The sequence below is a fragment of the Scheffersomyces spartinae genome (genome assembly GCF_019049425.1).
Source record: "Scheffersomyces spartinae strain ARV_011 chromosome Unknown scaffold_7, whole genome shotgun sequence".
NCBI lineage: Eukaryota > Fungi > Ascomycota > Pichiomycetes > Serinales > Debaryomycetaceae > Lizanozyma > Lizanozyma spartinae.
The window spans coordinates 568,514-594,439 of NW_025065054.1; the positions used below are offsets into that span (position 1 = coordinate 568,514).

The 25,926-nt window shown below is 40.4% G+C and overlaps 10 protein-coding genes across 10 annotated transcripts; 5 read left to right on the forward strand and 5 right to left on the reverse strand.

The window, feature by feature from the left end:
- Positions 1 to 1,728: 1,728 nt before the first annotated feature.
- PGA48 (Pga48p) lies at positions 1,729 to 2,073 on the forward strand (the record flags this gene model as incomplete). Its single annotated transcript, XM_043195429.1, has 1 exon — positions 1,729 to 2,073. The coding sequence occupies one exon, from the start codon at positions 1,729 to 1,731 to the stop codon at positions 2,071 to 2,073; it is 345 nt and encodes a 114-aa protein (XP_043050095.1).
- A 1,478-nt stretch (positions 2,074 to 3,551) lies between these two features.
- Positions 3,552 to 7,622, reverse strand: KQ657_004764 (mRNA-binding ubiquitin-specific protease; the record flags this gene model as incomplete). Its single annotated transcript, XM_043195430.1, has 3 exons — positions 3,552 to 4,120; positions 4,167 to 4,185; positions 4,617 to 7,622. 3 exons carry the CDS (start codon positions 7,620 to 7,622, stop codon positions 3,552 to 3,554), a joined length of 3,594 nt encoding a protein of 1,197 aa, XP_043050096.1.
- Positions 7,623 to 10,049: 2,427 nt separating this feature from the next.
- KQ657_004765 (uncharacterized protein) lies at positions 10,050 to 11,579 on the forward strand (the record flags this gene model as incomplete). Its single annotated transcript, XM_043195431.1, has 1 exon — positions 10,050 to 11,579. The coding sequence occupies one exon, from the start codon at positions 10,050 to 10,052 to the stop codon at positions 11,577 to 11,579; it is 1,530 nt and encodes a 509-aa protein (XP_043050097.1).
- Positions 11,580 to 11,787: 208 nt separating this feature from the next.
- On the reverse strand, positions 11,788 to 12,132 carry KQ657_004766 (uncharacterized protein; the record flags this gene model as incomplete). Its single annotated transcript, XM_043195432.1, has 1 exon — positions 11,788 to 12,132. The coding sequence occupies one exon, from the start codon at positions 12,130 to 12,132 to the stop codon at positions 11,788 to 11,790; it is 345 nt and encodes a 114-aa protein (XP_043050098.1).
- A 667-nt stretch (positions 12,133 to 12,799) lies between these two features.
- On the forward strand, positions 12,800 to 14,137 carry KQ657_004767 (2-aminoadipate transaminase; the record flags this gene model as incomplete). Its single annotated transcript, XM_043195433.1, has 1 exon — positions 12,800 to 14,137. The coding sequence occupies one exon, from the start codon at positions 12,800 to 12,802 to the stop codon at positions 14,135 to 14,137; it is 1,338 nt and encodes a 445-aa protein (XP_043050099.1).
- Positions 14,138 to 14,397: 260 nt separating this feature from the next.
- Positions 14,398 to 15,426, reverse strand: KQ657_004768 (uncharacterized protein; the record flags this gene model as incomplete). Its single annotated transcript, XM_043195434.1, has 1 exon — positions 14,398 to 15,426. One exon carries the CDS (start codon positions 15,424 to 15,426, stop codon positions 14,398 to 14,400), a length of 1,029 nt encoding a protein of 342 aa, XP_043050100.1.
- Positions 15,427 to 15,680: 254 nt separating this feature from the next.
- Positions 15,681 to 17,372, forward strand: KQ657_004769 (uncharacterized protein; the record flags this gene model as incomplete). The annotated part of the gene is made up of 1 exon (XM_043195435.1): positions 15,681 to 17,372. The coding sequence occupies one exon, from the start codon at positions 15,681 to 15,683 to the stop codon at positions 17,370 to 17,372; it is 1,692 nt and encodes a 563-aa protein (XP_043050101.1).
- A 418-nt stretch (positions 17,373 to 17,790) lies between these two features.
- KQ657_004770 (ubiquitin-conjugating protein) lies at positions 17,791 to 19,701 on the forward strand (the record flags this gene model as incomplete). Its single annotated transcript, XM_043195436.1, has 1 exon — positions 17,791 to 19,701. One exon carries the CDS (start codon positions 17,791 to 17,793, stop codon positions 19,699 to 19,701), a length of 1,911 nt encoding a protein of 636 aa, XP_043050102.1.
- A 122-nt stretch (positions 19,702 to 19,823) lies between these two features.
- On the reverse strand, positions 19,824 to 21,485 carry KQ657_004771 (fungal specific transcription factor domain-containing protein; the record flags this gene model as incomplete). Its single annotated transcript, XM_043195437.1, has 1 exon — positions 19,824 to 21,485. One exon carries the CDS (start codon positions 21,483 to 21,485, stop codon positions 19,824 to 19,826), a length of 1,662 nt encoding a protein of 553 aa, XP_043050103.1.
- Positions 21,486 to 24,612: 3,127 nt separating this feature from the next.
- Positions 24,613 to 25,893, reverse strand: KQ657_004772 (uncharacterized protein; the record flags this gene model as incomplete). The annotated part of the gene is made up of 1 exon (XM_043195438.1): positions 24,613 to 25,893. One exon carries the CDS (start codon positions 25,891 to 25,893, stop codon positions 24,613 to 24,615), a length of 1,281 nt encoding a protein of 426 aa, XP_043050104.1.
- Positions 25,894 to 25,926: the final 33 nt, after the last annotated feature.

Genomic DNA, 25,926 nt, shown 5'->3' on the forward strand with positions numbered 1-25,926 from the left:
TACTCAATGTTTTATTTAGTCACTGCTGATACCAGTTCATGTCCTTTTATTAAGTAATCTTATGTCAAAATTTAAACCATCGTGTGCTTATCAAAACTATTCACCTCTAAATAAGTTTTATTGTCTCCATTCTCTTGTAACCTCACTTTAGATTTGACTCTTCAAATGACTTTAGACATTTATTTTGTTTATTTCTCTTTTAGTCTTCAAGTTGACATAGTAACTATTTCATACACTTACGTTCGAGGCATGAGGTCACGTGTCGGGTAGAATTTAGTTTATCTCTGTTATCGTAAATCCGAATCGTCAATGTCGATATGAGAATAGGGGTTTTACTAATGATTAACCATTGTGTTGCATTGGGGTGGAGATGGAGATTGGCGAAAGGGTGAATAATCTTGACACCCAATAGCAGCAAGCCTCAACTGGAGAAAATTAAACTGTGGGTTGAAGATATTACACAATATAGTAACACTGTACAAATTACAAATTAAGGTGATAGAAATTGGAATAAATCAATTGTTGGCCCTGCTGGTAAAGATAAGACCATTAAGCAAGCCACTTAATGGTCTTATACAAAAGTAGTTATTTTATTATGGAATGCAACAAGGTTTGTTTGTGAGGGCTGGTGAGCCAGAGGGAAGCCCCATTTGCGTTTAGGTAAAAAAGTTCCACTTTAGGACGATAGTCCCAAAGTAGAAGGTTCTTTCCCATAAACAGAGCTGGCATGTAACTCATACAGGTCATTTTACATGAGTATGCCGGAGAGGACTGCATACCAGTTTTTAGATTGTGAAGCGTATACACAGGTTAGCTAAAACTTAATTGTGTTAAACAAACGACTAACGGTAGCACCAGCCAAGAGCTTATTAACTACATTGTATGCTATCTATCAGCCGTCCTGTACTTGGTTAGGGAGGAAGTCAAAAGATTATTAGTTATGGGATTGAAGAAGAAATAGATAAACAAACAGAGCAGCCATATGTTGGTGTTGAAATTTGAAACGGAATTAGTTAAAGATAGAAAAACAAAAGTGTGGTGTAGAAAGAGTATTAATCCGTGCGTATGTAGGTGAGTACATTAGAATGTAAATGCACAAGTAGAGAGACGATGTTTACATGAAGTGGGAAATTCTTTCTTTTCTATCATTCGGTATAAAACATGTATGGAAGTCAAATATCGTAATGAAGAACTTTCCGACAGTGTTTGTATAATTCTGGAGTTCAAAAAATGTTTTGCTTCAATTCAATTGTAGAATACGCAATACAAAGAAATGCCGGTTTAGTATAGGCATTTCTGCTTATTCTTACTATTATGATTGTGATAATTATTGTTGTAGTAGTAATAATCAACTACATTATTATTGTAGACACAACCCTGTGTGGCTGCGAAAATTTGTAATGCCACAATAGTTACATTAACAAAAAAGAAATACTTGCATTGTGCAGTTAGCCTGGTAACACCGCCCGAGGTGAAGCCGTACAGGACAGAAAGCTTATAATATGCATTGTTCTGCATGAAGGTCATCTTGTGTGGCAACGGTAACGCTCTTGTGAATAATTTTTGAGAATGGATTTCCACTCCGATGACTCCAGTACCAAAAACTATTTAAGTCGCGGTTTCTCCTAAGTAGATAACATTTTCGAGTTTGGTGTTTTTTTTCTTTTCTTTCTTCTTTATCCTATAGATCAAGTCCTTCGCTTATACCCTACTATCGCTCAATTTATAATGCAATTCTCCAAGGTTATTGTCCCAGCTGCTTTGGCCGTCGCTGCCTCTGCCTCTGCTAACGTCACCGTTACCACTGAAGTTGTTGTCACTGACTACACCACTTACTGCCCAGAAGCAACCTCTGTTGTTGTTAACAACAAGACCATCACCGTTACTGAGGCCACCACTTTGACCATCTCTGGTCCTTGTACCATCCCAACCACCTACGTCACTGTTCCATCCAGTGTTGCCCCAGCTCACTCCACTGTTGCTAACATCTCCACCACCTACGCCGGTGCTGGTTCTAAGGTTGCAGCCGGTGCTTTTGCTGGTGTCGCCGCCGTTGCTGCTGCTTTGATCTAAGTTTAGATCAAAACATCTGTTTAATTTAACTTAATTTTGTATACGGTAGATAAATAAATTGGCATACGGTTGTATGGTTTAAATTTTCTTGTAATTCTTGTGTGGTTTTTCTTACATTCACATCGTTGGGTTTTGCACGACCTTTCTACTCAGCGTGGGAGGTTTTCCCTTACGTAAGTTTTCTGTTATATTCCAAACACAAGCCATAAACATGTGGTATGCACATATAGTGACATGCTCATTTGCATGTGTGTGTACATAGGTGTTTGTATATATGTGTAAACTTAGTTTGCATAACTACAATGCACATAAAACATTACCAGACATATACTTATACAAATATGTACGACCTCCGTGTTAGGCTCTTGTAGTTTGAATATGTATTAGATATAGAGAGCAGTTCTACAGTTATCAAACATGTCGCTAACTGACCTTGCACAGCTGTAAATTCTGCGTCTTCCCAAAATTCTCAGCTAGGGCCACTGAATCTTGAGGAATAAGCATTATCTTAATCTAATGTCTTGTCTAACAAACTCATCTAAAGGGATGCTTTACTATTTGAAATTATTCATATTAAGTTCTTGTAGTTTGAGAATACATGGTATGACCTTGGGACTTTCTATACTAAATGCTTGCAAATCAGGCTAGGAAAAGGTATATATCGCAGTTTGTGGTTTCAATTTTGTGGGACGTCAAAGTGCGTAGTTTGTCATTCAGTACGATGTTCATGAGGTTTTCGTATAATAAAAGCCACAATTCCTTATTCCAATATGATTGGGTCGGAGTTCAAATATCAGACATGTATTACAAGATAGAAAGGAAAGTGGGCTTGATGTCAAGAGGGCTTAGTAGCAAGGGCACATGGGCGGGGAGTGTGTGTTAAGACCAAAATTATACGTAAGGAACCAAACCAATGTTATCAAGAGAATTGAAAGAAAGCTTCCAGCATACATGACTACTTTTATGATGCCGACAAAGCGAGATAGCATAAAACGAAGGGTGAACGGGTATGAAATCCATGTTCCCTTAACACTAAGCCCCTCTTCCTTTCAATCTTGAAATACATGCCTCTTCCGTGACGAACCCAGGTTCGTATTAGCTCCTGCCTGGATTGAACCTAGCAATCACTATACATACACTTGCACATACATGAAGTGCCTCCGGGTTAGGTTCTTGCAGTTTGAGAATACATGGTTCGTATAAATTAACATAGGATTCTCCCCTTGGGGCTTTATATTCCAAGTATTTGCGAAGCGGGTACTGGAATAGAACCTGGGGCTACGGAGTTATACCACCGCCGAAGGTAATAGCGATGTAGTCATATTGGAGATTGGGTTGCCTATTTGAAGAGCGCCAGTCTAACAGCATATAAGTATGCATGAACATATGTGATACACATGCATGATTTTATGCATGTATGTATATATGCATGTACAACGATAAATGTAATCAAATACTTTCACTATATACAACTAATCTCAATCGGTATTCCAAAGACCTTTTAGTTCGTCCCATACTTGATCACCTTCTTTAGGTATCACTTTGGCTCGGTCACTAAATTTAAGTGATTGAATCTCTCCTTTAGTTCTTGGCTCCAATACCTTATGTTGATCTAGACCTAACTTGATTCGTACATTAGGATCACATATCTTCATAGCCGCCAAGAGTGTATAGTAAGCATCGTTCCCTCCATTATGCATCCGACTCACAGGTATGTTCAAGGACCTGCAAGTTTGTTTCAACGTGGCATATCGGTCAAAACTCATAGAATATAACATATGAGTATCCACAGTAGCGATGTCTGTAGGAACTAAAACTCCCATCAGTTTGAGAAACTTTATATCTGATCCAACTCCGTGGCTAACAAAGACATCGTCATTGGCTCCAGCGTTGGCCATCACCTTCTGTAAAGTTAGCTTGATGTCTTTATGATTCATCAAATACGATTGACCTCCATTGAACCCAAACTTGTGATCTGGAACAAACTTCCCATTGACTTTATGCTTATGTTGTTTAACAATGAGATGTATGTTCTGGATATGAGGGACTATCGCATGTTCCATAGAACGAGGGTCATATATCGCTATACCTACCTCCGTTATGGTCAGCTGACTTCGTTCGTATGCCTCTAGGTCAATCAGTATAAGCCGTCGTTTCCGAGGGTATACTAATGCCATATTCCTTTTTAGACGTTCTAGATCGTTCTCATGTTTGAGGGAGAACTTCGTGGTCTCAAAGTATCGCTCAAGCTCCTGCTCATATTGGTCGACCCAACTACCAGAAGTGAAAAATCGCCTGTCTCTCCATAACAATAATCCCCTTCTTATGATATGTGGTTGTAGCATCTTGGGGATGACTTTGATGATGATGACGAATTAAATTTTCACTTCGCACTCGGAAAAACTGTACGACCAATCATTACCCGAAACGTAAAGCAAATCGTTTACACAGTACCAGCACAACATATAATTCGGAAAAACACCTCGTATCTACCTTATGTGTTGATAGAACAAAATATACGCATTCCTCGTCGATTCATCCACATTCAATACATCGGAAGCAGAAACAGCTTCAATAAGAGTGTCATCAATACGAATCCACTCTTCCTTGCCTGGCCCACGGTCAACACGAACATCACATGTATAATGTCCACTTTCCATGGAAGATCCATGATGATAAACAACTCCGATCAACCGATACCGGGGCCCTTCAACTATATTTGCTTGAGGGGAAAAGATTTGGGGGGGTATAGTCAATTCATGTTCGTATGTGATTTTCTTCCTAAGTTTATTGATCCCGGATCCATATCCGTATCCACCGTAGTTACTGGAATATCCATTAGACCGTCCATTGGAAGGAGCGGTATTGTTTGAGCTTGTGGTTGATGCAGTAGTAGTAGATGTAGTAGCAGTTGTGGCAGTAGTGGTTGCAGCTGCCACAGAAGTAAAGGAACTACTTGATCCAGCAGTGGGTGCAGGAGCAGCTATATTGCTGCTGAAATTATCATGACCATTGCCATATCCGTTAACACCTTCAGAACTGTTATCGGAAAATGCAAATCTCTTCAAATGAATGGTCAAGACCTGTGGCAACTTGTCAATAAATGTTTGCTTCAGAACAACCAACTCTTCCTTATTATCCAGAGGCTTGTAGCTTATTCTTTCGATCTTATTTAGGTGAATCAAAGCATCTTCAATGGAATTGCTCTCACTCAAATCTAATTGAATATTCCTGAATGGATCCAACGAAATAGACTTCAGATAACTTGTATTTTTCGATGATTTAGGAATTGTTAAAACACTTCTAAATTGTCCTCCAAAAATATCTGTCAAGGGTGAAGGTTCTTCTTCACCATTGCGTCTAACACTAACATTATTTTTCTTGGATCCAACTTCTGACCATCCATTCTCACCATCATCATCCTCTTCTTCATCACTATCGACTTCGGAAGAATTGTTAGGATTGCTAGTGTTGCTGGAGATTCCTTCCTTCTTAACTAACTTCATTGTGGTCTTCACCTTGTCCAGAAACTCATTGATGTCATCACCAGGGTACAGTTGAATCAACGAATCTACCTGGATAGTATTTAATTCGCCAATACTGCCCATTAACTCTTCCGTCAAAGCATCTAAGAAATATCCCAAGAACTCCTCTGCATCCTCCTGTTGACCCCATTTCAAATGCTGGAATTTTTTATGGGCAATCAACTTGGTATAAAAGGGTTCAGGAGAAACAGACTTCAGAATGTATCCATTGGTAGTACCATTGGTGGGAATCTTGGCTTGAAATTGACTGAATAAGTTTATTGTGGCATCAAGCAAAGGTGTTTTAGATTTGGATTTATCCAAAGTGCCAACGGTCATTTCAGAAACTAATTTAATTAATTTGTTAAGTGGTTCACAATGAAGTAAAACTTGCAAAATCGAGTTCATGTAGCAGATATTTCCTGTATTTGTCAATCCTCTAGGATGTATGTCAAATAAAGGAGTAGATGAGTTGAATATGGAATAATTTGAGTCAAACATCACTCTCAACAAGAGTATACCTAAAGGTTGGGTAGTTTCATTGGAAAGATCAAATGCTTCTGATGAGTGGACGTTTGAGACAACTTGGGCAGGAACAGGAGGGGTTGGTGCAATTTTTTTGGGCTTGGTACTGGTGGTGGAAGTTTTCTTCTTAGCTGCTGGTGTGCTTTGCAATACAGCAGCCCAATTCCGTTGTACTACCAGTGGGCTCGTCACAGTTGACCCAAGTTCCAAACTCTCTGAAGAAATTGAGGTTGTCTCTATTGGATCTTCTTCTTGAGCTATCTCAGTAACAGAATCCAGCTCTTCGCTTGGTTTGGAGAAATATAATGGCCCTGCCCAAGAATTGGGCAATGTAACAACAGTTGAGTTATTACAATAATCTATAATTTTTAAAATTGTGTTTGGATAAACAATTAACCCAGTATCGGTATTCTTTGAACGACTATAGGTTACAAATTGATTCAAATGATCAATTTTAGCATGTTTCAACTCAGTTCTGAATGATTGATGCAGTTTTATGGCTTTTACGGCTGAGTCTCTGGACGTGTTGAAGAAAAGGGGAGGGGTTATGGCTTCGTGGGACTCACTTGGGGTCTCTATTGACTCTTTAGGAGTACATGAAACATTGGGAATTGCAGTAGTAGTAGTGGTGGTGGTGGTTGTGGTAGAAGAAGCTGACACAGGATCAGTTGTATTAACGGGTTCCTTCTCAGATTCCAATGCAAGAGCAGTAGCACTGGTAGAGTTTGATGTAGATATTTTTGAACCGTTTCCATTTTCCTCTTCCATTGGCTTATTAGTGTCATTAATTAACGAAGAAGACCTTGTGCTTTCATTACTGGCTTCCTCGTTTGATTTAGTATCCAATGGAGTATTAGTTTCTCTTGTCGTATTATGCTCAACATGTTTCACCTTATCGTGTGGGGTGGAAGTTTTTTCTTCATTGGTGTTCTTTGCCGAACTAGCTGATGCAGATGACGATGTCGATAAAGATTTACTAACAGCGGCAGGTGTGGATAAATGATTATTTTTTGGAGTTTCAGGGATCGAAACATTAGCTTTCAAACCCCCTGTAATGCTGTCATTAGTAGTAGTATTATAAGTTGCACTACTATTTGTCTTGGTGTCATTATTATCAACAATGTTATTATTATTATTGTTGTTATTATTATTCCTTTTAGTCTTGATTCTGTTGCCGTAACTATTCATACCAGAACCATTGGGTATATTGGATGGTTGCATTGGATAGCCACCATTTGCGGCCACTGCCATGGCAAGTGGGTTGAAGTGATAGAAATTGTAGTATGCATCATATGTTGGGTTTGCCGCTCCACCGCCTGGTATATTCCCCGGAGGCGGCACGGGTATCATGTAGGGATATGCGTTATAATATTGGGGCATTGGTGGCATGGAATGAGGATACATGTAGTTTTGAGCCGAGTACATGGGATATTGCGGGCCGCCAGCACCACCAACGTTATTATTATTATGATTATTATTATTATTATGCATCCCATTCATATTTGTAGGCACATACGGTTGTTGACTTGGATTAAAGGCAGCAGCATCAACACGGAAACGATTTGGACCTGTACTCCTTATACTTGGTTTAGAGTCGTTGCTTTTGGATGAGGTTGTCTTCGCGGAAGAGGAAGATGGTGCGCCGCTCCCACCGCCACCGCCGCCAATAGAGGACGAAGACGACGGAGAGAGTCCAGATGTGGAAGAAGACAGGGCTGTGGATGGCGCTGTAGAGTTCTTGCCACCTCTTATGCTAGTATTATACAGCTCATGCTGTTGATGTGGGACGCTGTGGGTAGTGGACATGTATATGGAAGTGGGGCGAAGCTTGACCTAATAGTGTATAACAATGGTAGGAGACAATAAGATATAAGACACAGATCAGATAACGCTGAACATCAAGTCTTTTAAATGGGTATCGCTTTTTATTATGGAATGGAAAGCTCCGCTAGATGAGTAATACAAAGAGACACCTGCAATGTAAATTCTAAGCAGTATATTAATCTATACGGTCACAACACTTGCTGACCAAATTATGAACTATGTAATGGAAATCAACGATTAATGTTTGGTTAAGTTGGCCGACTGGTGATAGGGAATTTTTGTTCCCACTTGCTGTGATTTCCTTCAAAAAATTTTCTCTTTGTCACGTGACACAAATATAGCCAACTTGACCTCCACCACTCTACACTACGCAGTTGTTAGTAATATTAGAAAAAGATAAGGACGAGGGATAAAATATATGAATATGTATTTGTTAAAGTACATGTATTAGGTACTCTGCAGATGCAATGCTATGTTATGCTCCATCAATATATGTTTATACATTAGCAAATGCTGCCCTGGAGTTAAGGTAACCAGATTAAATTTGTTGGTCGAATATGGCGGTGTTAAGCGGAAAATTTAAAATTTTCAAAGGGCACCGTTGTAGCATATCAAGTACTATACTTGTGGTGGGTATTACAGACATTGGTAATACGGATACGGCTCATAAGAATTCGGTAGTTTGGCCATGGTATAAGCAAATTCTGACCTTCTAATATTATCACTTTTGTCTTTAACTACTCATCATCTAGTTTGTGACCATCCTATTTTCATGATCTTCAACGCTCCTTTTTTTTTCTTCAATTTTCCAGGGCAAATTACCACCACTTGCGTACAACGACCCTGTTCCTGTTGTCTCCTCAAAACCGTGGAATGATGGTATGCATAGCTGTAAAAGAATCAACTGGTAGCACGAGTGCTTTCGTTGTAGATACAATAAGGTTGCCTCTTAAGCGGGTTCAATGCAATAATTAGAAGGGCAAGAAGATGGCTACACATCGGTAGAGACTCTTGAATTTCGGGGTAACTTGGTCGCAGTGTGGTAATCGATCGCACGAGTCGTTGTATAGTTTGGTTTTCAATTGAGGACACCATATCATTTGGTTGTGAATTATTATTTGTTGATCCATATCTTTGCTGACTCATATACACAGCACAAGAGCAGTACCACGTTCTGAGGTCAACAGCATAATATTGATTGGGATGCCATTCCTTTAAGTACACTGGTGTAGTGCTCAGTGGTGCGAAGGTGATCGATTCATTTGTTGCGACTCTCAACCCCACATTGGCCAATATCGCAGAATAAGCCAGATTTTCTTCTTGACGGTGGTAGCACGAAACTAATTGTTTGCGAATGGCGATAGCCACACGTCGACCTGGTTCAAACCACATACTAAAATAGTTCTCAATGTTTCGTGTGTCCCAAGTCCGCACCACGATATTAGCATTATGAGCCAAGATGTCTAAGGCAGAAACAAAAACCTCTCCATACATTTGCATCATTAGTATACTTTGTTCAGGGTCCAATATTGTTATACCCAAACTGGTTTCAATTGGTTGTTGTAGTGAATGATCTGTTGTTCTATTACTCAGTTCCACTTCACGTAATGACTGTACCACTTGATCTCCATGTTTGAGATGATCGAATCGAACATCTTGGGTGCACAGGGCCACCAAATCCTTGTAAATAGTCACTAACTCATTTACTGTAGCCTTTCTGTATAAGGAAGTTGCAAATGCCGCAGTGAAGTGTAATCCCTCAAAGAAATTCGTAACACCCATGAACAGGAGTGAGCAGGTGGACAGTAGGACTAATCGCAGGGTGTTGTTCTACGAGATATATCACTGATACCAATTCCAATGCAAACACTTCGCCCTAACTAACAATAGCTTCAATCGTAGTTGACGTGCTAGACAATGTACTTCGAAAGAAAGTTGTAGTGCGAGTATGTATATTGTTGAAGACGACTTGTGAAATTTGGCGGTCGACCTAAATAATGAGCAAACCTCGAAAATAAATCTAACGGACTGAACGTAAAGTCAACAAAAAAGAGTAACAGCTACCGTGGGAACCCCGTTGAAACAATAATCTTGCTTGGGAACATGGCTAGTTGGTTGAATGACATCACCGAGGAGGTTCTTCGTAATGACCTACACTCGTTGATGCAGACCACCCCGGATGCTATACATGTGATCAACCGTCTCTACGAGTATCTCGGAGGTTCTGAAGTCAATAATAATAAACGACGTAAAATCAGCTCTGAGAGCAACGGCGGCAGTGGCGAACAAGAAAGACTGGACTTCGGACCACCACCGACAATCAGTGGCAGTGGAGGGAACGTTATTAACATTGAAAGTCCGTTAAACCCTGAAGAGATTATTTTTGACATACAACAAGTAAGTTTCTGGTCACCGTTAAGAAAGAAACTTAATTTGACGTTTCATTTGATTGAATTCAATGGAGCTCCTACGCCTATTCTTTCTATAGTGAATCCGTCGACTATGGTTCCTGAGTTTTCACTCTTTAATCTTTCACAAGCAGTCCGTTTGTGTGTCATATTACCAATATTGGGGAACTCCACCAACCCACAGAAGAAAAACGTGGTATCTTTATGTTTTTGGCTTGTGGATGGTTTGGATCCCATTGTGCTACAGGTCAATCTTGACCAGATCAAGAAGCAACTGATCAAACAGGGCAAAATCCCACCTAACATTGAAAATAGTCTTAATGGGAAGACCACAGAAGACGACAATAATCCTTTAAAACTATCACCAGTTCAAGATTTAATAATGGACTACTTTGTAAGACAGTTTCAACTTATTGGGATAGACTTGGTGAATTATTTACCATCATCATCATCTGCGTTGTTCTCTAATAAATATGTTCTTAACACCGACAACGCCATAGCCATGTCTACCAAGGAGAACGCTTCAAGTATGGTCATCATTGAGGCTCATAAAGGTTCCAAAGATGGTTCCTTGGTGTGTTTGGCAGCCAAAGGTGACAGTCCAGCATATATGATCTTTGGGTTTAAAAAGCCTATCATGATATTTGAACGATCAGAGATAATGTCTACATCTTATGCCAATATCACCAATAATACTTTTAGTATTATAATAACTGTTTCTGTTAATGGCGAGGAAAAGACCATTGAGTTTGGTATGATTGACCAGAAATATCACCAAGTGTTGGATGATTTTATCAAGAATGAAGGCATCAATGACGACTCTTTTAACGATGATCTTCGGGAGAAATCAGAGAAGGAGCAGCAAGCACAAGCACAAGCACAAGCTGCGGGAGAAGGAGAAGGAGAAAGAGAAGGAGCAGCTAACGAACCAACGGGTGCTCATGGTGCTGTTGGTGCTGCTGATGATGATGACGAAGAGGGGGATGACGATTACCACAGTGGCCTTGAAGAAGAAGAAAGCGATGTGGCCGAAGAATACGATAGTGACCATCATTCAGACGATGCACACGATAAGGGCAATGAATCAGAAGACTTTGAAGTCGTTGAAATCAGCAGTGACGAAGAGGGAGTAGATAAAATAAAAGAAGCAGAAGAGGAGCAACCTACTTCAGAGACAGAGACAAGTCCAGAAGGCTTCGTATTCACCAAAGCCACAGAGTCATAACAATGATATTAATAATATTGACAATCTCCTACATTATTCTGTGTGTTTCCGTAATAATAAGTATATATAAATTGTGTAAATAAATACAGAAGGGGGAAGGATTCCCTTTTATAAATTTAAGATACCACAACGTGTGTATCATCCCAATAAAAAGAATAATTCTGTCCGATTAATAGCAAGCCTTGAAGCTATTCATTCATAAAGCACCTCATTTGTATGGAGCACCATATCTGTCAAACAATTCAAAGAAATAGGCCTTTTTATCAGCAACATGTCTGAATTCTTCTTGGGTTTCTATGCTAAGATCAAGGAACGCAGCTCTGTCAGCCCTTTGTTCGTTCAATGCACTCAATCTTCTTTCCAACAATTGCCTGTTCAGGTCAACATAAGAGTCAAAGGCTAAATATCCTCCAACAAATGTTCCGACACTCAACAAGTACCCGGGAATTCTATTGATTGAACGGGGGTACACTTTTCCCACAATGTTTACTTGTAACTTTCTGGTCACAAGTCCTAAGAAAGCACTGAATAAAAGTCCTGATGATGATGGCATGCTTTATGTTGTGGGGTTTCAATTTGTTCAGTTCAGGCTTAGTTAGTGTGAAGTTTGGAGTTGCATTTACTTGAACGCTCATTTGCTCAAAATTTTCAAGAAACGCGCTACCGATATATCGGTAGCGCGGACCAAAATAACGTAGTAGTCGTGGATCAACATATGGTGTAGTCGTTGTAACGCAAGTAAGGTACTGTCCTCTTGCAACAAACCCTGCCTCCAGCGATAAACATGGTTTTATGTGATATCCAAAATTATAAGTACAATATTCTTAACCATGGGCTTTTTTTCTTATCCACCCACGAAGACGTATCTTTTTCTCTATGATGCTTTATTGTTATCATTTGTTTGTATTGTTAATTACCATTTGATTAAAACATTCTTAATAAAGCTAAGATTATGATCCTTGCTAGATCCGTCTAAACTCGACTGATCCTATTCATAGTCCCCTAAACTCCATAAACTAGTTTAACTTCCAATTCATATTATAATTGTGTAAGTCACGTGATAATATCATGTTAGCGCACGGACTCGATTGGGAAACGGAATTGTGTACTTATCTTGGTCCAATGTATATTCCGGTCTTATCTCCACAGTTATAATTCCAGTTATAATCCCCCAATATACTTCTTCTTCTTCGTCCCTTTTCTTCTTCATTATCATCACTATGGCCCCAATTAACTTCTTCAGGGGTCACCCCACTACGACGCTTTTGCCTGCACAGGAAATAGCCAAGGCATATTCCCATATCTTGCTTAACAGTTCCTATTTGGAATATGAAAATGATCCACTCAATCAACACCCTTTATCATATGGAACGGACCCTGGAAACTACGATACTCGGAAAGCTATTGCACAGTGGCAGGACAAAAAGTTTGGGCTTGATAAGACATCTCCTACAGACCCTAACACCATTAACTTAACTGCTGGAGCATCTTATGGAGTAGCTAATATTCTTGCTAGTGTGACCAAAGCAGGTTCAATAACCAAACAGGCGTTCATAGTGAGTCCCACTTACTATTTGATCAACAGTTCGTTCTTGGACGTTGGATTCCAGGGGAAACTCACGGCCATTGACGAAACTCCTGGCAAAGAATCCAAGTACGATATCGACTTGGAGTATTTGGAACAACAGTTAAAGAAACACAGTGAAGGCAGCGAACAAGCGTCCACTGTTGATAATGAAATCAATATTGTAAATGATAATTCAAGAGGCGATCGGAAGTACTACCGATTTGTCATTTATTTGGTACCCACATTCTCTAACCCCGGAGGTCAAATTTACTCTGTTGAAACCAGATTAAAGTTATTGGATTTGGCAAGGGAATTCGATATGCTAATTATTAGTGACGATGTCTATGAGTTTCTCGACTATACCGCAAACTCTAAGTATCCCATACCAAGATTCGTTCATTTGGAGAAGCAATCTCCTAATCCCGCCAAAACTTATGGTAATAGTATATCTAACGCTACAGCATCAAAGTTGATTGCTCCAGGATTGAGGTTTGGTTGGCAAGAGACTTCAACCAATAAGCTTTCACAACAATTATCACTCACAGGACCAAACAAATCCGGAGGAACTCCTGGCCAATTAGCTTCTGCTGTAATGCAGCATCTAATTGAATCGGGAAAGGCAGATGAGATTATAGAGCTCTTTAAAGTTGAATATGCTCAAAGAGCTCGTACTATGCTTGAAGCTCTTGATAAACATCTTCCACCAAATCATACACAAGTTTACGGAGGTCAAGGTGGGTACTTTGTTTGGGTCGTTGTAGGTAAAGGAGATCCTTTAGTTAAGTTAGGGAACGTGGTTAAAATACTACAACAAGAAAAGGGAGTGATTATTGCAACTGGATCCAACTTTGAAGTTGATGATGATTTTAAGGACTGGGGCCATTATGCAGTTAGACTATGTGTTAGTTATCTTACGTCAGAAGAGATAGAGAAGGGGATCGAGATCTTTGGTGATGTGCTTAGAAAGGAGTACCCTCATTTGTATGCATAAGCATTTATACCCATATCCAACTGCAGAGCATACTGTTGCCTGATCGGGATAATAAACTGTGATATCTTGTTAAAGAGATGTCCAAGTGAGTCTTCATATAGTCACCTAATATGGAATAGCTACCTCCGACTTTTGACATTATTTCCTAAAAGGGAATACTATCTCCGGTGCAAGAAACTCCAATTAATTGACAGATGTCGGCTTTACGTAATTACTTTGTACATTACGGAAGATAATGCTACATAATATTTAATTCCCAATCAAAGAATGTTCCGAGCCTTAGCTCGGGCTTTAGCTAGCTTATCAGAAGAGACATCTAAATCCGAATGCAACATATCTAGCAATTGGTTCTGCTCTTCAACCTCATTATAGATGGCTGTGCTTATCTGCTTCTGACGAGCAATGGCTCCTCGTAATTGTAAGACCTCTTGATCTTGATTATTCTGAATTTGCTTTTGAAGTTGTAGTAGTTCCTGGCTATTCAATGCCATAGTCTGTTTCGTTTCTTCTATTGGTCCACCTAATACTCTTCTGCCTCCAGGTCTTGATCCACTCAGCAATAATGTATGTCTATCATTTAAATCTTTTTGCAGTGGCTGTTGTGGCTGGAAGCTCTTGTTCAAGTCTTCAGAAAGCAACTGTACGCTTTCCTGTAGTCTAGTAAGCAACGCCTTACGTCTTCTGTATTCATTGGATGACAACTCCTTTTCGACCAAGGTTTTCTGTAGTTTCTCTATAGTAGGTCGAATCAGACGCATCATCTCTTGTCGAATAGATATGGTGTACAGTGTGTCGGTGCTAGTCTTCAATTCATTACCAATGGTTCTTATACGAGAATCCGTCAAACGTACAACCTCTAACCACACAGAACTATCTATATTTATAGAATTGAGATCAACAATATCATTATTATTGCCTTCCCTATTCTGTTGCTTGAATACGGCAGCTGTGAATCTAAAGCTTTGAGGTAGTCTAAGAAACGATCGAACATGGTCGTTGTTCTGGAACTCTGGATCTCGGATCAACAGATTCAAAAACTGTGCTAATTCACGACGTCTTTCTTCTATGAGCAGTTCTGTGTTTAATTTGATCCATCTCTTTGGGGGTAACTTATAAGGGAAATCCGAGCTTTTAATGCCTGCCTCGCTACTGAGTTGTTCCAATAGCTGTTGGAACTCAGAGTACCTTCGATTGACATTGATCTGACGTAGTGGTACCTTCAATTGAATCAGATACTGCACGACTCCGTCTTCTGTTTCCACCGAGGGTATACTAAGTATATCAGACATAATAAAGTATAAGTGCTCAGTAAAGTATTGTGTTCTATACTTTTAATAGTGTTAACAAACCTTGCCGTTACCGTTTGCTTCTCGCCTATCTATTGAGCTGGGCACGACCTGTAAATAAACGGCAACTTTATCTGCAACCCCTCTACGACGGTCACTCAATGGAACTCCACGGGGTAGCAATACAAATGATTAAAATATCATCGACGAAGACTATTACGTTTTACACTCTTATACTACGTTAACTGACCATAAAGATGACACCCCAGTCAGAACAACCCGAGATCGACTCGCGAATGGCTGCAGACCAATTGCACCCAGCCACTCCTCAACCAGTGCGCGACACCAGCAGTAGTGAAGAGCTGCCATTGCTTGGAGATGAAGAACAAGATCAAGTTCGTGCTAGTGCCGCTCGTCGCAGGCAGGCGTATGTTGATCCCGATGACCCCATAGTCTCGCCCATGAACCTCAAATGGATCAGAATCCTCCATTATAGCGTTGGAGTTCTCATGATGGTAAACTTTATAGTACTTCTGGGGATTTTGATTTCTCAGTTCATTGCCATTCCTGGCTTTACAGGAAGAGGGTTATCGTTCACGTTGTTTGATTTGGTAGTCATATGTTTGGTGGCCGATTTCCTTGTGTATTGGAAGTTTACTGTGGCAGGAAAATGGGAAAGAGTAGGAAGTTACATTTGTATCTCTCTATTGGTAATTGATTTGGTGGTGGTATTGACTGTTGGTGGGATCCGTGATGTATATGGATTTTTAGGTGCTGCATTAATTCTTTGGACTCTTGCGACATTTGTATTCACGACTATATGTGACTATAAGGTAGAACAATCCAGGAAGGCTCAAGAGATACGGTATACGGGTAGAGTTGAGAAAAGACGGTCTATAGGCGAGTTATTGGTTCTCTTTTTGAAAGCTATATTGAAATTGGGGTTGGTGTGGTTGGTATGGTGTTTGAGTCTAACATTATATCTTCAAGCATTTGATACTCACATCAAACCTTGGGGCAAATTGATTCCTGTTCACAATAATGAATTTAAGGTTCATTTGGCTTGTTTTGGAGATGTCCATCTGAATAAAACTTTGGTGGAAACTCAATATTCTTCTTCCAAACTCCAACCTATTGTGTTGGTTGAAGGAGGTCAATTGGATTCTAGTGAATCGTTTCAAGAATGGATTGAAGAGTTATATCATTTGAAAAAGATTCAAAGATATTGTATATGGGACAGACCAGGGTATGGGTTTTCTGAAGGAGCTCCATCACCTCAATCATTCAGTATTATAGTTGAGTATCTTAATGAGGCCTTGAATAAGGAAGGAATTGAAGGTCCATTTTCATTGGTGGGATTTGATATTGGTGGACTTTATTCTAGAGTGTTTGCAGGACGCAGACCTGGTAACATTCATTCTATGCTTTTAGTTGATAGTTGGTCTGAAGACTTGTTGAAAACCAGACCATTTGCCGGACTTAAAAACGAAAACAAAAAGGACTTTAGAGGTGTTTTGGAATTTATGGATCCATTGGTTGGTATTAAACTTTGGTTTAGAGGTCTTGCTTCTCCATTTGGAATTCTTCTGAACATTCATTGGTTCTTCCATCCTAAGAAGTACTCGTCTAATTCCAGAATCTTTGGCTCGGAAATGGTCCGTCAACCCAAATACTTGTTAGCAAGATTACAAGAACAAACCACAGCTGCCATCCTATCATACAACGAGGTTGTTGTTTCTGACGTCAAGAGTATTCCTCTTAGTGTTGTATCTTCCGAGTACATGATCAAGAACTCCATCAATTGGGGTAAATGGCAGAGACAATTGACTAGACTAAGTGACCAACCAGTCGAATGGGAAATTGTTGAAAGTGCATCACATTTCTTGTGGAAGAATGCGAAGGGAAGGAAACAGTTACAAGATGTGTTGATACGATTGATTGAGGTATAATATGCTACGATATACTTCTATGTATGTTACGTTAATACTGTGCTTTATATTGTAATACTGTGATTTGCTATGCTTCATACTGTCAAGCAGTAGTGGAATGCTAAGGACTACAGATCGTTGACATTGTGTTGGCGCTACCATGGAAGGCCTTTTCTGCAGAACAATTTAAGCTGGCAAGGGAGACGACAATTCTTGATGTTGATAACACCACTACATCCTAAACATATTCTATATCTGTCGTCTAGAACAATAATAATACTACACGTCACATTCATATCTCTTTATTGGCTACTGCAAACAGTAGTAAAATTATACAAAGGGTGAGCAAAGCATCAAACTTCATCTTCAACTTCATCGTTGGTGACACCTGTCACGTTAGTCATTACTAAATAAGACCTATCACATTGTTACAGGTAGTATGTTAAGCGAAAACGAATCGGAGATGGTTGAAACTTACAGTTCCAAGTCTCCTTTGAAATCAACATCTGGCCGGTCGTCTCCAGCGTTATCTCATTCGCCTTCTCCAATTTCCAAAGGGCCCCCCCTTGGAGTAGAAGGAGTAGAATCAAATACCGTCTCCAACACGAATAACAATATGGACACTGACGAAACCTCAACTGAAACAAACAATAGGTCATCTTCTTCGGATGATCTGACTGAAACGGGTAATGATACGCCGTTACCCTTGGCAGCACCAGCACCAGCGGCACCAGAAGCGCAAACAGAAGGAACAGCCACAACAATATCATCGACTTCAAATGGCAATACTGCGGAAGAACACACTCCGGTGGTGCAAGCTACTTTTGTTGAATCATCATCGGAATCGTCAGCTACACGCAATGTTACTGGCGGCGGATCCAGATCCAGATCATCCAGTAACGTTGCCCATGGGGCCCCCTTGACGGCATCATCAACAGACCATAGGGGTAGGTCAACTAGCATTACCAATATCATATCCAGTACTGCTTTTAGTCGTAGCTCTAGTGGATCCAAGATCAACGGCTTATCAAGGTCAAATACCGCATCCAGTAAGAATGGTTCTCAATCGACCCCAAGAAGAACTTCGTTTGGTAATCTTTTGAGTTCCTTCGCCAATAGCATCAGAAACTCATCTCAAGCTCCTCCTACGAGTGCAGATAGTGATTCACATTCCAATAGAGTCAATTCTCTGTCTTTGTTATCCAATTCAGCAATGAATAACAACGTTGAGGTGGTACCTCCTCCTTCTCAAGGACTGCTATCATCAGGCAACAACGGTATCAACCATATTAATAATGATCACTTATTCATGTCGAATAGTCCTACCATTGCAAATTTGAGTACCTATTCAGCAACTGCTGCAGCAGCTGCTGCCACTACAACTGGTACTAGTACTGTCACAACAACTACTTCTACCGATGGTGTCAATAGAATAGATGAGGAAGCCAGTGTTTCGCCAATTGATGGAACTGATCCAGATGCCACTAGAACTAATATTGACCTCGTTCCTTCTTCTAATTCTAATAGTACTTCGGGTCATCATGTAAGTGAGGGAACTCTGGAGCTTCCAGTAGCTACAGATACCTCCAGAGAACAACAAGATGATAAAGAGTTAACTGATAAAGATGGGTTTTTTTCTGTGCGGTTAACCCCATTAATTGATCATTCATCATCATCCACGGGACTTTACTTTGCTCCAGTGATTCGAAAGATAAAGGCATCTCAAGAGATCCCCATTGGTCGTTACACTGAAAAGAATCGAGCCGCAGCTCATGCTCCTCAAGGAAGCTCTGCACCAATTGTATTCAAATCCAAGGTGGTTTCCAGATCCCATGCTTTATTTCAATGTAATCAAGATGGTCAATGGTTTGTGAAGGATTGCAAATCATCATCCGGGACATTTTTGAATCATGTTCGGTTATCATCGGCATCACAAGAACTGCAACTAATGCCATTAATTGATGGTGATATAATACAATTGGGTATGGACTATCGAGGAGGTACTGAAGATTTATATCGATGTGTTAAAATTAGATGTGAGTTTAATCGGAGTTGGCAACGTAATGTGAATAACTTCAACTTGGAGATTCATAAGAAACTTCAAAGCTTACAAATCACCATCGAAGGTGAAGAAGATCCAAAGAATAATGATGAATGGAATGAATGTGCCATTTGTCTATTGAAGTTGGAGCCTTGTCAAGCATTATTCATCAGTCCTTGTTCTCATTCATGGCACTACAAGTGCATTCGACCAATTATCATCAAGAGTTATCCGCAATTTTATTGTCCTAATTGTAGATCAATGTGTGACTTGGAAACGGATATCGAAGATGAAGAGGAAGAGAATTGAGGTTTATTATCATCATTCATTATCAAATCGTTCTATATAGTTTTATTTCATCTCTCCAAAGTGTATATTAATGGTTCCAGGTTTTTTTGTTTTATCCATTTTTTGTGTACCTACCCTCGTGTTCATCCTCGATATTCCCTCGGAAGTGGGTTGCCTTTTTCATCGCAGCTGGGAGGATAAGAATATGCGGAAGCCACTTGAAATAATGGGTTGCCCATATCCATGTTGGGATCATTCGAAACAGCAGAAGTGTAGCGTTGCTGTTCTGGTATTGCCGAGGCACCAGGAGTCTGAAGAAGTTGTTGTTCACTGAACTGTTGGAATAAAGTAAACGGAGAAAGTATCAGTTTTGAACCATGAAACTGTTGAATACTATTTTGGTCCACTTCCGGTTGAAAGTATTGAGCATTTGACTGCTGTTGCTGTTGCTGCTCTACAACTTGATTTTCAAAAGAGAATAAGCTATAATTAGTGGCTGGTGGTGGTGGTGGTTGATGAGAGTCCATAATCTGTTCTTGTTGTTGCCTCTTCTCTGTTGTTGTCTGGATTTCTTCTTCCGTTAGCTCGCTTATATAGCCTCTGGTTGGCAGCACTTGGTTCTGGATCACCTTCTCGACTCTTTGATATAACTTCACTGGTAAGGTAATATCGTTCTTTAATTTGTGCACCAACATGAACACTTTATATAACGAGGCGAACCCCTCGGAACTCATGGTCGTGGTTAATGAGTCCATAAGACCCAGCGCAATCTCCAAGAGCTTAATACAAACTCCGGGTCCATTGCTTTCAAATGCAAATATCGTTAACGAAGACGTTTCTTCGATGAAGTCACGTGCGATCTTGATGGGGTACATGATGCTAAAACAGTTATTGTCGTTTTCATCACCCACCAAAAGTCCACAGCGTCGGGTCACGTGCCATGCCAAACACATCATCCAATATTTACTTAGTAAGATGTTAAGTTTTTGGATTTCAGGAGTTTGAGAGGTCACCAGAATGTTTGTGAGTTGGTCTTGAACTCTTTGGATCCAATTAGGTCCAGACGGCCCACCATCAGAACTGGCAGCAGAGATGATCGAAGACATGGAACTATTGGCCAAGGATTTAGAAGTAATCATCTTATCAAAAAACCGTTTATCGGGAATCGCAAACACCTTCACCAACTCCGAGAACCCTCGAAGTAAGGCAGAATATTCTTCGTCTTCCAACTCCGGGTACGGGATTGCTACGTCCAAGATCACGGGCAAATTATCTGAAATACACATGAACCTTTCAGTAACCAAAAGCATATAGTAGATCTTTCGTAATCGGTGGCCCTCTGCCGTTGGTAAATCGTCGTAGGTTTCAGGATTATGTAGACCCATGATTTGTGCCATAGTTATGGCTTCCCGTAAGTAAACCATTGAAGTAAGAAGCCCCAGCTTTATGTTCACATAATGAGCATACAAAAAGAAGGAAGTCAAGAGGGCCTCCGCACTAGGACGTTCTCTAAACTCCGTCATGGACCTGGACCTAACACATTCTTCAGCAAATTGGCTTCCGGTAATCTCAGTAGGTAAATTCAAGAGCTCTGCCTTGGTGGTAAGAAAGGTCACTTGGGAATCGATAGCTGCAGCAATGGCACAACTTAAAGCGTATGCTGGAATGTTACTTTGAGTAAGCACAATCTTAGTCGAATCTATTTGGGTTGTCTTTGTTAGCTCAGCGACCAAGTGAGCCACAGATACCACGGGCCACACCCCGTAGTACCATGTTTGAAATACCTGGAGAAACGGAAGCAACATGTCTATCGTCAAGGGCAGATGTACTGAAGCGGTACTCTCCGCACCAAACAGCTGCAGCAGCAGCAGGTTCTGATTGCTGAAGTGGTCAGACGAATCGTCCCTGGTCATCATGTCAATGACTTCTCTTGTTTTCCTACGCAAATGTTTAGGTCCACACCGTTTCCGCATACGGTTATTGGTACACGGAATGCTATGGGCAAGGCACTTGGAACAAGGCCTTTTCTGGTCACATTTGACCTTTCGAAACGAACAAGCATCGCACGGACTAAAATACTTTGATCTCGCCTTTCGGACTCGCTTGGAAGGAGGAGATTGTGATGACAAATCTGAGCATTCTTGATTACTATTATTTGCTTCGACTTGTGGTTGGCCCTGGCTTTCATCGGGAGCTTGGCTCAGTTCCGATCGGCCAGTACCAGTCGGAGACGTTTGTATGGGGGGCGATACAAGTTGGTGCTGATGTTGATGAGGTTGTTGATGCTGTTGATTTTGGTCTTGTCGGAGAAGATGATGCTGATGCTGTTGTTGATGCTCGTATTGGGGTTGCGGCTGTGGTTGCGATTGCGGTTGCGGTTGCTGTTGCTGGTGCTGCTCAAGCTGGTGCTGCCGCTGTAAATGCTCCTGGTGTATTCTGTTGAGTTGCAGTAGTTGGTACGGCTGTTGCTCTGCCAAACGTTGCTCATGTTGATGCAACTGTTGCTGGCGGAGTTGTTGTTGTTGTTGTTGGAGATGACGGATCCGATCGTTGTGTGATTCAAACAGCATTTGTAGTTCGTCCAACTGATTCTGGTTCTGGTTTTGACGGCGGTGTTGGATTGTTGGATTTGTCCGATGAGTCCGCACTGCGTTGGAACCGTCCTGGCCATACAGTCGTTCGCTAATACTTGAAGTGGTTGAGGGAGTCGAATTCGCACTATCCGATGAAGTGTCGTTCCTAAGATGTTGAACCATGACGACTCAAATTATTGTATCAGGGACTAACTAGCTTTATCATGGACTAGCCTACGGCTCGTTCCCACTGCTATACGGTAATAGAGGGAAACCAAATGTTAAACGTAAAAGCCGTCCCTGTGTTTTAGTATTGTGTGAGACGGAGATCAGAAATGATTACACTTTAGTTTTTATTTCAACTTTTTGACCAAACTTTCTATTCGCACGCCGCAAGCAATCCGGGGGAGGGGGAGGGGGAGGGGGTATATATTATGTGTGGCTGAATGGACTGAACAAACGTTAAACGGAATTCCTCTAATCTAGTATATATTCTGAATGAATATAAAAGGAGACTATCCAGTTTAAGATAGCGGTGCCAAATTCATTAATAGAAGGCTAAGCTATTTAGCCTGACCTACAGCCACTTATTCTTCATGGATACCTACACTCCATATGAATAGTTAGCCGCATATAGCAAAACTTTTGGTACGAAGGGAGGTTTACAAGTGCAATGGTTTTCAATTCTTCTACTAACTTGGTCCCGTCCATAATTCTTATGGCTACCATTGGACTGAAGCTAGTTAGTGTAGATTCAACTCCTCTAACGATTTGCAGTTCAATGCTGGAGCGATTTTGTGATGGCTTGTAGCCTTAAATCATTCGCTATTATTAAGGCCTTACATTATGTTCGTAATCGTCACATGATTCACGGAACTCAAACTAGTCTACGACCGTATATATATACGTATCTCCTGCATTAACGTTTAAAGCCTTGAACCCACAATTAACTGCCCGATGTACGAGGTACATTATGCTAATTTACGGGTATGGAAGTGCACTCATAACCAGTATTTTCCACACTTCCTTATTTCCGTTAATGAAGTTAGGTGCACCTGTAAACTGGAAATGCTCCTATTGGTGGTCTGTTGTTGGCATCCACCAATGAGGGGAATTGAAATACTTCCTTTCAACCATCGCTTACTTCTAAATCCGATGAAGGGGTTTGTGCGCACTTTTGTTGAGATTTTACGCGCGTCTTTTGTGCCTGGTGGAACACTTTTAGGTGCAATAGGTCTAGCCCAGAATATTCTTAATAACGAAATATCAAATAGTTGCCAATTAACTATGCTGGATTATACTACGTTACATTTTACTTCGTTAGTTATCAATTCTTACTAATGGTATAAGAGGTGATAAGATGTCAATAATTGTAATAGGTTTGTGAGACTCACAAATTATTTGTTCTGGTTTAAATAAAGTATCATATTATCCTTAAACTTATCTGAAGTGCTTGAAGGTAAAAAAAAAAAAAGAAATAAAATTGCCTGGTGGAATACTGAGTCAAGTTCTCTTTCTTGTTGTCTTGTTGATTTTGATAAATCTATTGATGATTTTAATAAAGAGTACGCACAAACGATTAACTTCAGAGAAACCATGAAACCCATCGGCTGACCAAAAAAGAAACAAAAAGGAAGTTTATACTAATGGTTACCGAGTCTTAATTTCTTTCAAGTAGATTTTGATATTCAAAGTTCGTTATTCTGACAGAATGAGGAGAAAACTCAAGTGACTAGTAGTAAAAGAATACTTTTTCTAAGTCTTCTGATAAGTATTTCGAATATTAACACAAAAGTTAATCAAGACTGATTATTCCGATAACAAAATTAGACATGAAGAGAGGGTGATCTAGCGGCTGATCAATAAAAGTATTGAGATGGGTTTGGTGTAGCAAAACAGATGTTCACAATCACAAACTATTAGAAATTTTATTAGGACGATTATACGTTTCGCTAACTGATGAGAAATTATCAGTAATCACAATCAAGCAATTGCTAGAATGAATAGATATTAAAGTTTTCCTTTGCCAAAGTTTATGCTGCAAAGCTTAAACTATTCCGGAGTGTGCGATATTCCACTGAAATACTTCCCAACCCTCTTTATAAGTGGCTCAAATAGCGCTACTATAAAACCTCTTATTGGTATCGAAGATTATTAATAGTATATATAGGCATAGTGCCTCTAGTTAATTTATGCATCGTGTATTATATAAATTGTGAGTTTCACAATCAAATTGAAGCGTTCGAATTTAACCAACTGGCACAAACGAGTCGAAAAGAAATCTAGAAGCAGGTAGTGGGTCGTTAAATGTTTAGTTAAATTGGTAAAATATGCTCAATGTAAGGAAATTCTAAGAAACTCACAACAAGAATGACATAAGAACAAATCCAATTGATGATAACCCTACCTTCAATTTAGAACTGGAATTTGCTACACTGATTGGTGCAATACTGGAAGGTGTTCCTGATGAGTTTATAGCGGAAGAAACAAAAGTGGTAGATCCAGTTCCAAGGCCACCAGTAGAACCACCAGTAGAACCACCAGTAGAACCACCAGTAGAACCACCAGTAGAACCACCAGTAGAACCACCAGTAGAACCACCAGTAGAACCACCAGTAGAACCACCAGTAGAACCACCAGTAGAACCACCAGTAGAACCACCAGTAGAACCACCAGTAGAACCACCAGTAGGTCCTGTAGCTCCAGTACCATTGGCTGCACCAGGTGTACCAGCTGCACCGGTATCATTGGCTGCACCTGTTGCACCAGTACCATTAGCTGTACCTGCTTCTCCACCAGCAGTAGTTCCAGTAGGCTTACCAATAACAGCCATAGGTGCAGTTCCTTCACCAGCGCCATTACCCTCAGTTACGATGGTACCAGCAGTGGCACCAGCAGCACCAGTTCCAGTAGCAACGGCGGCAGTTCCAGTTGCAGCGCCAGCAATTGTACCAGTTGTACCTCCTATGGTAGCTCCTGCAACAGTACCACCATTTCCAGCACCAGTACCAGCGGCACCATGGCCAGTAGCACCTTCAATGGCACCTCCAGTAGCAGAAGTATCGAGAGGAACTGTAGTATATAATGTGGTCATCTTACTCAGTGTGTAAGTAACAATTGGTGATACAACAGCAGTGGTAGGTACGACAGTACATTTGTGGTCCAGGCACAGAGTAACAGTCATTGTCACAGTTGAAGCACTAGGACATGGAACAGTAGTATAAATTGTGGTTTCTTTACCTGAAATGGTAGTAGCGATAGGAAGAACTGTTTGAGATCCAGTTTCTGTTTCGCAAGGAATTGTAGTGTATAATGTGGTTATCTTACTCAGTGTGTAAGTAACAATTGGTGATACAACAGCAGTGGTAGGTACGACAGTACATTTGTGGTCCAGGCACAGAGTAACAGTCATTGTCACAGTTGAAGCACTAGGACATGGAACAGTAGTATAAATTGTGGTTTCTTTACCTGAAATGGTAGTAGCGATAGGAAGAACTGTTTGAGATCCAGTTTCTGTTTCGCAAGGAATTGTAGTGTATAATGTGGTTATCTTACTCAGTGTGTAAGTAACAATTGGTGATACAACAGCAGTGGTAGGTACGACAGTACATTTGTGGTCCAGGCACAGAGTAACAGTCATTGTCACAGTTGAAGCACTAGGACATGGAACAGT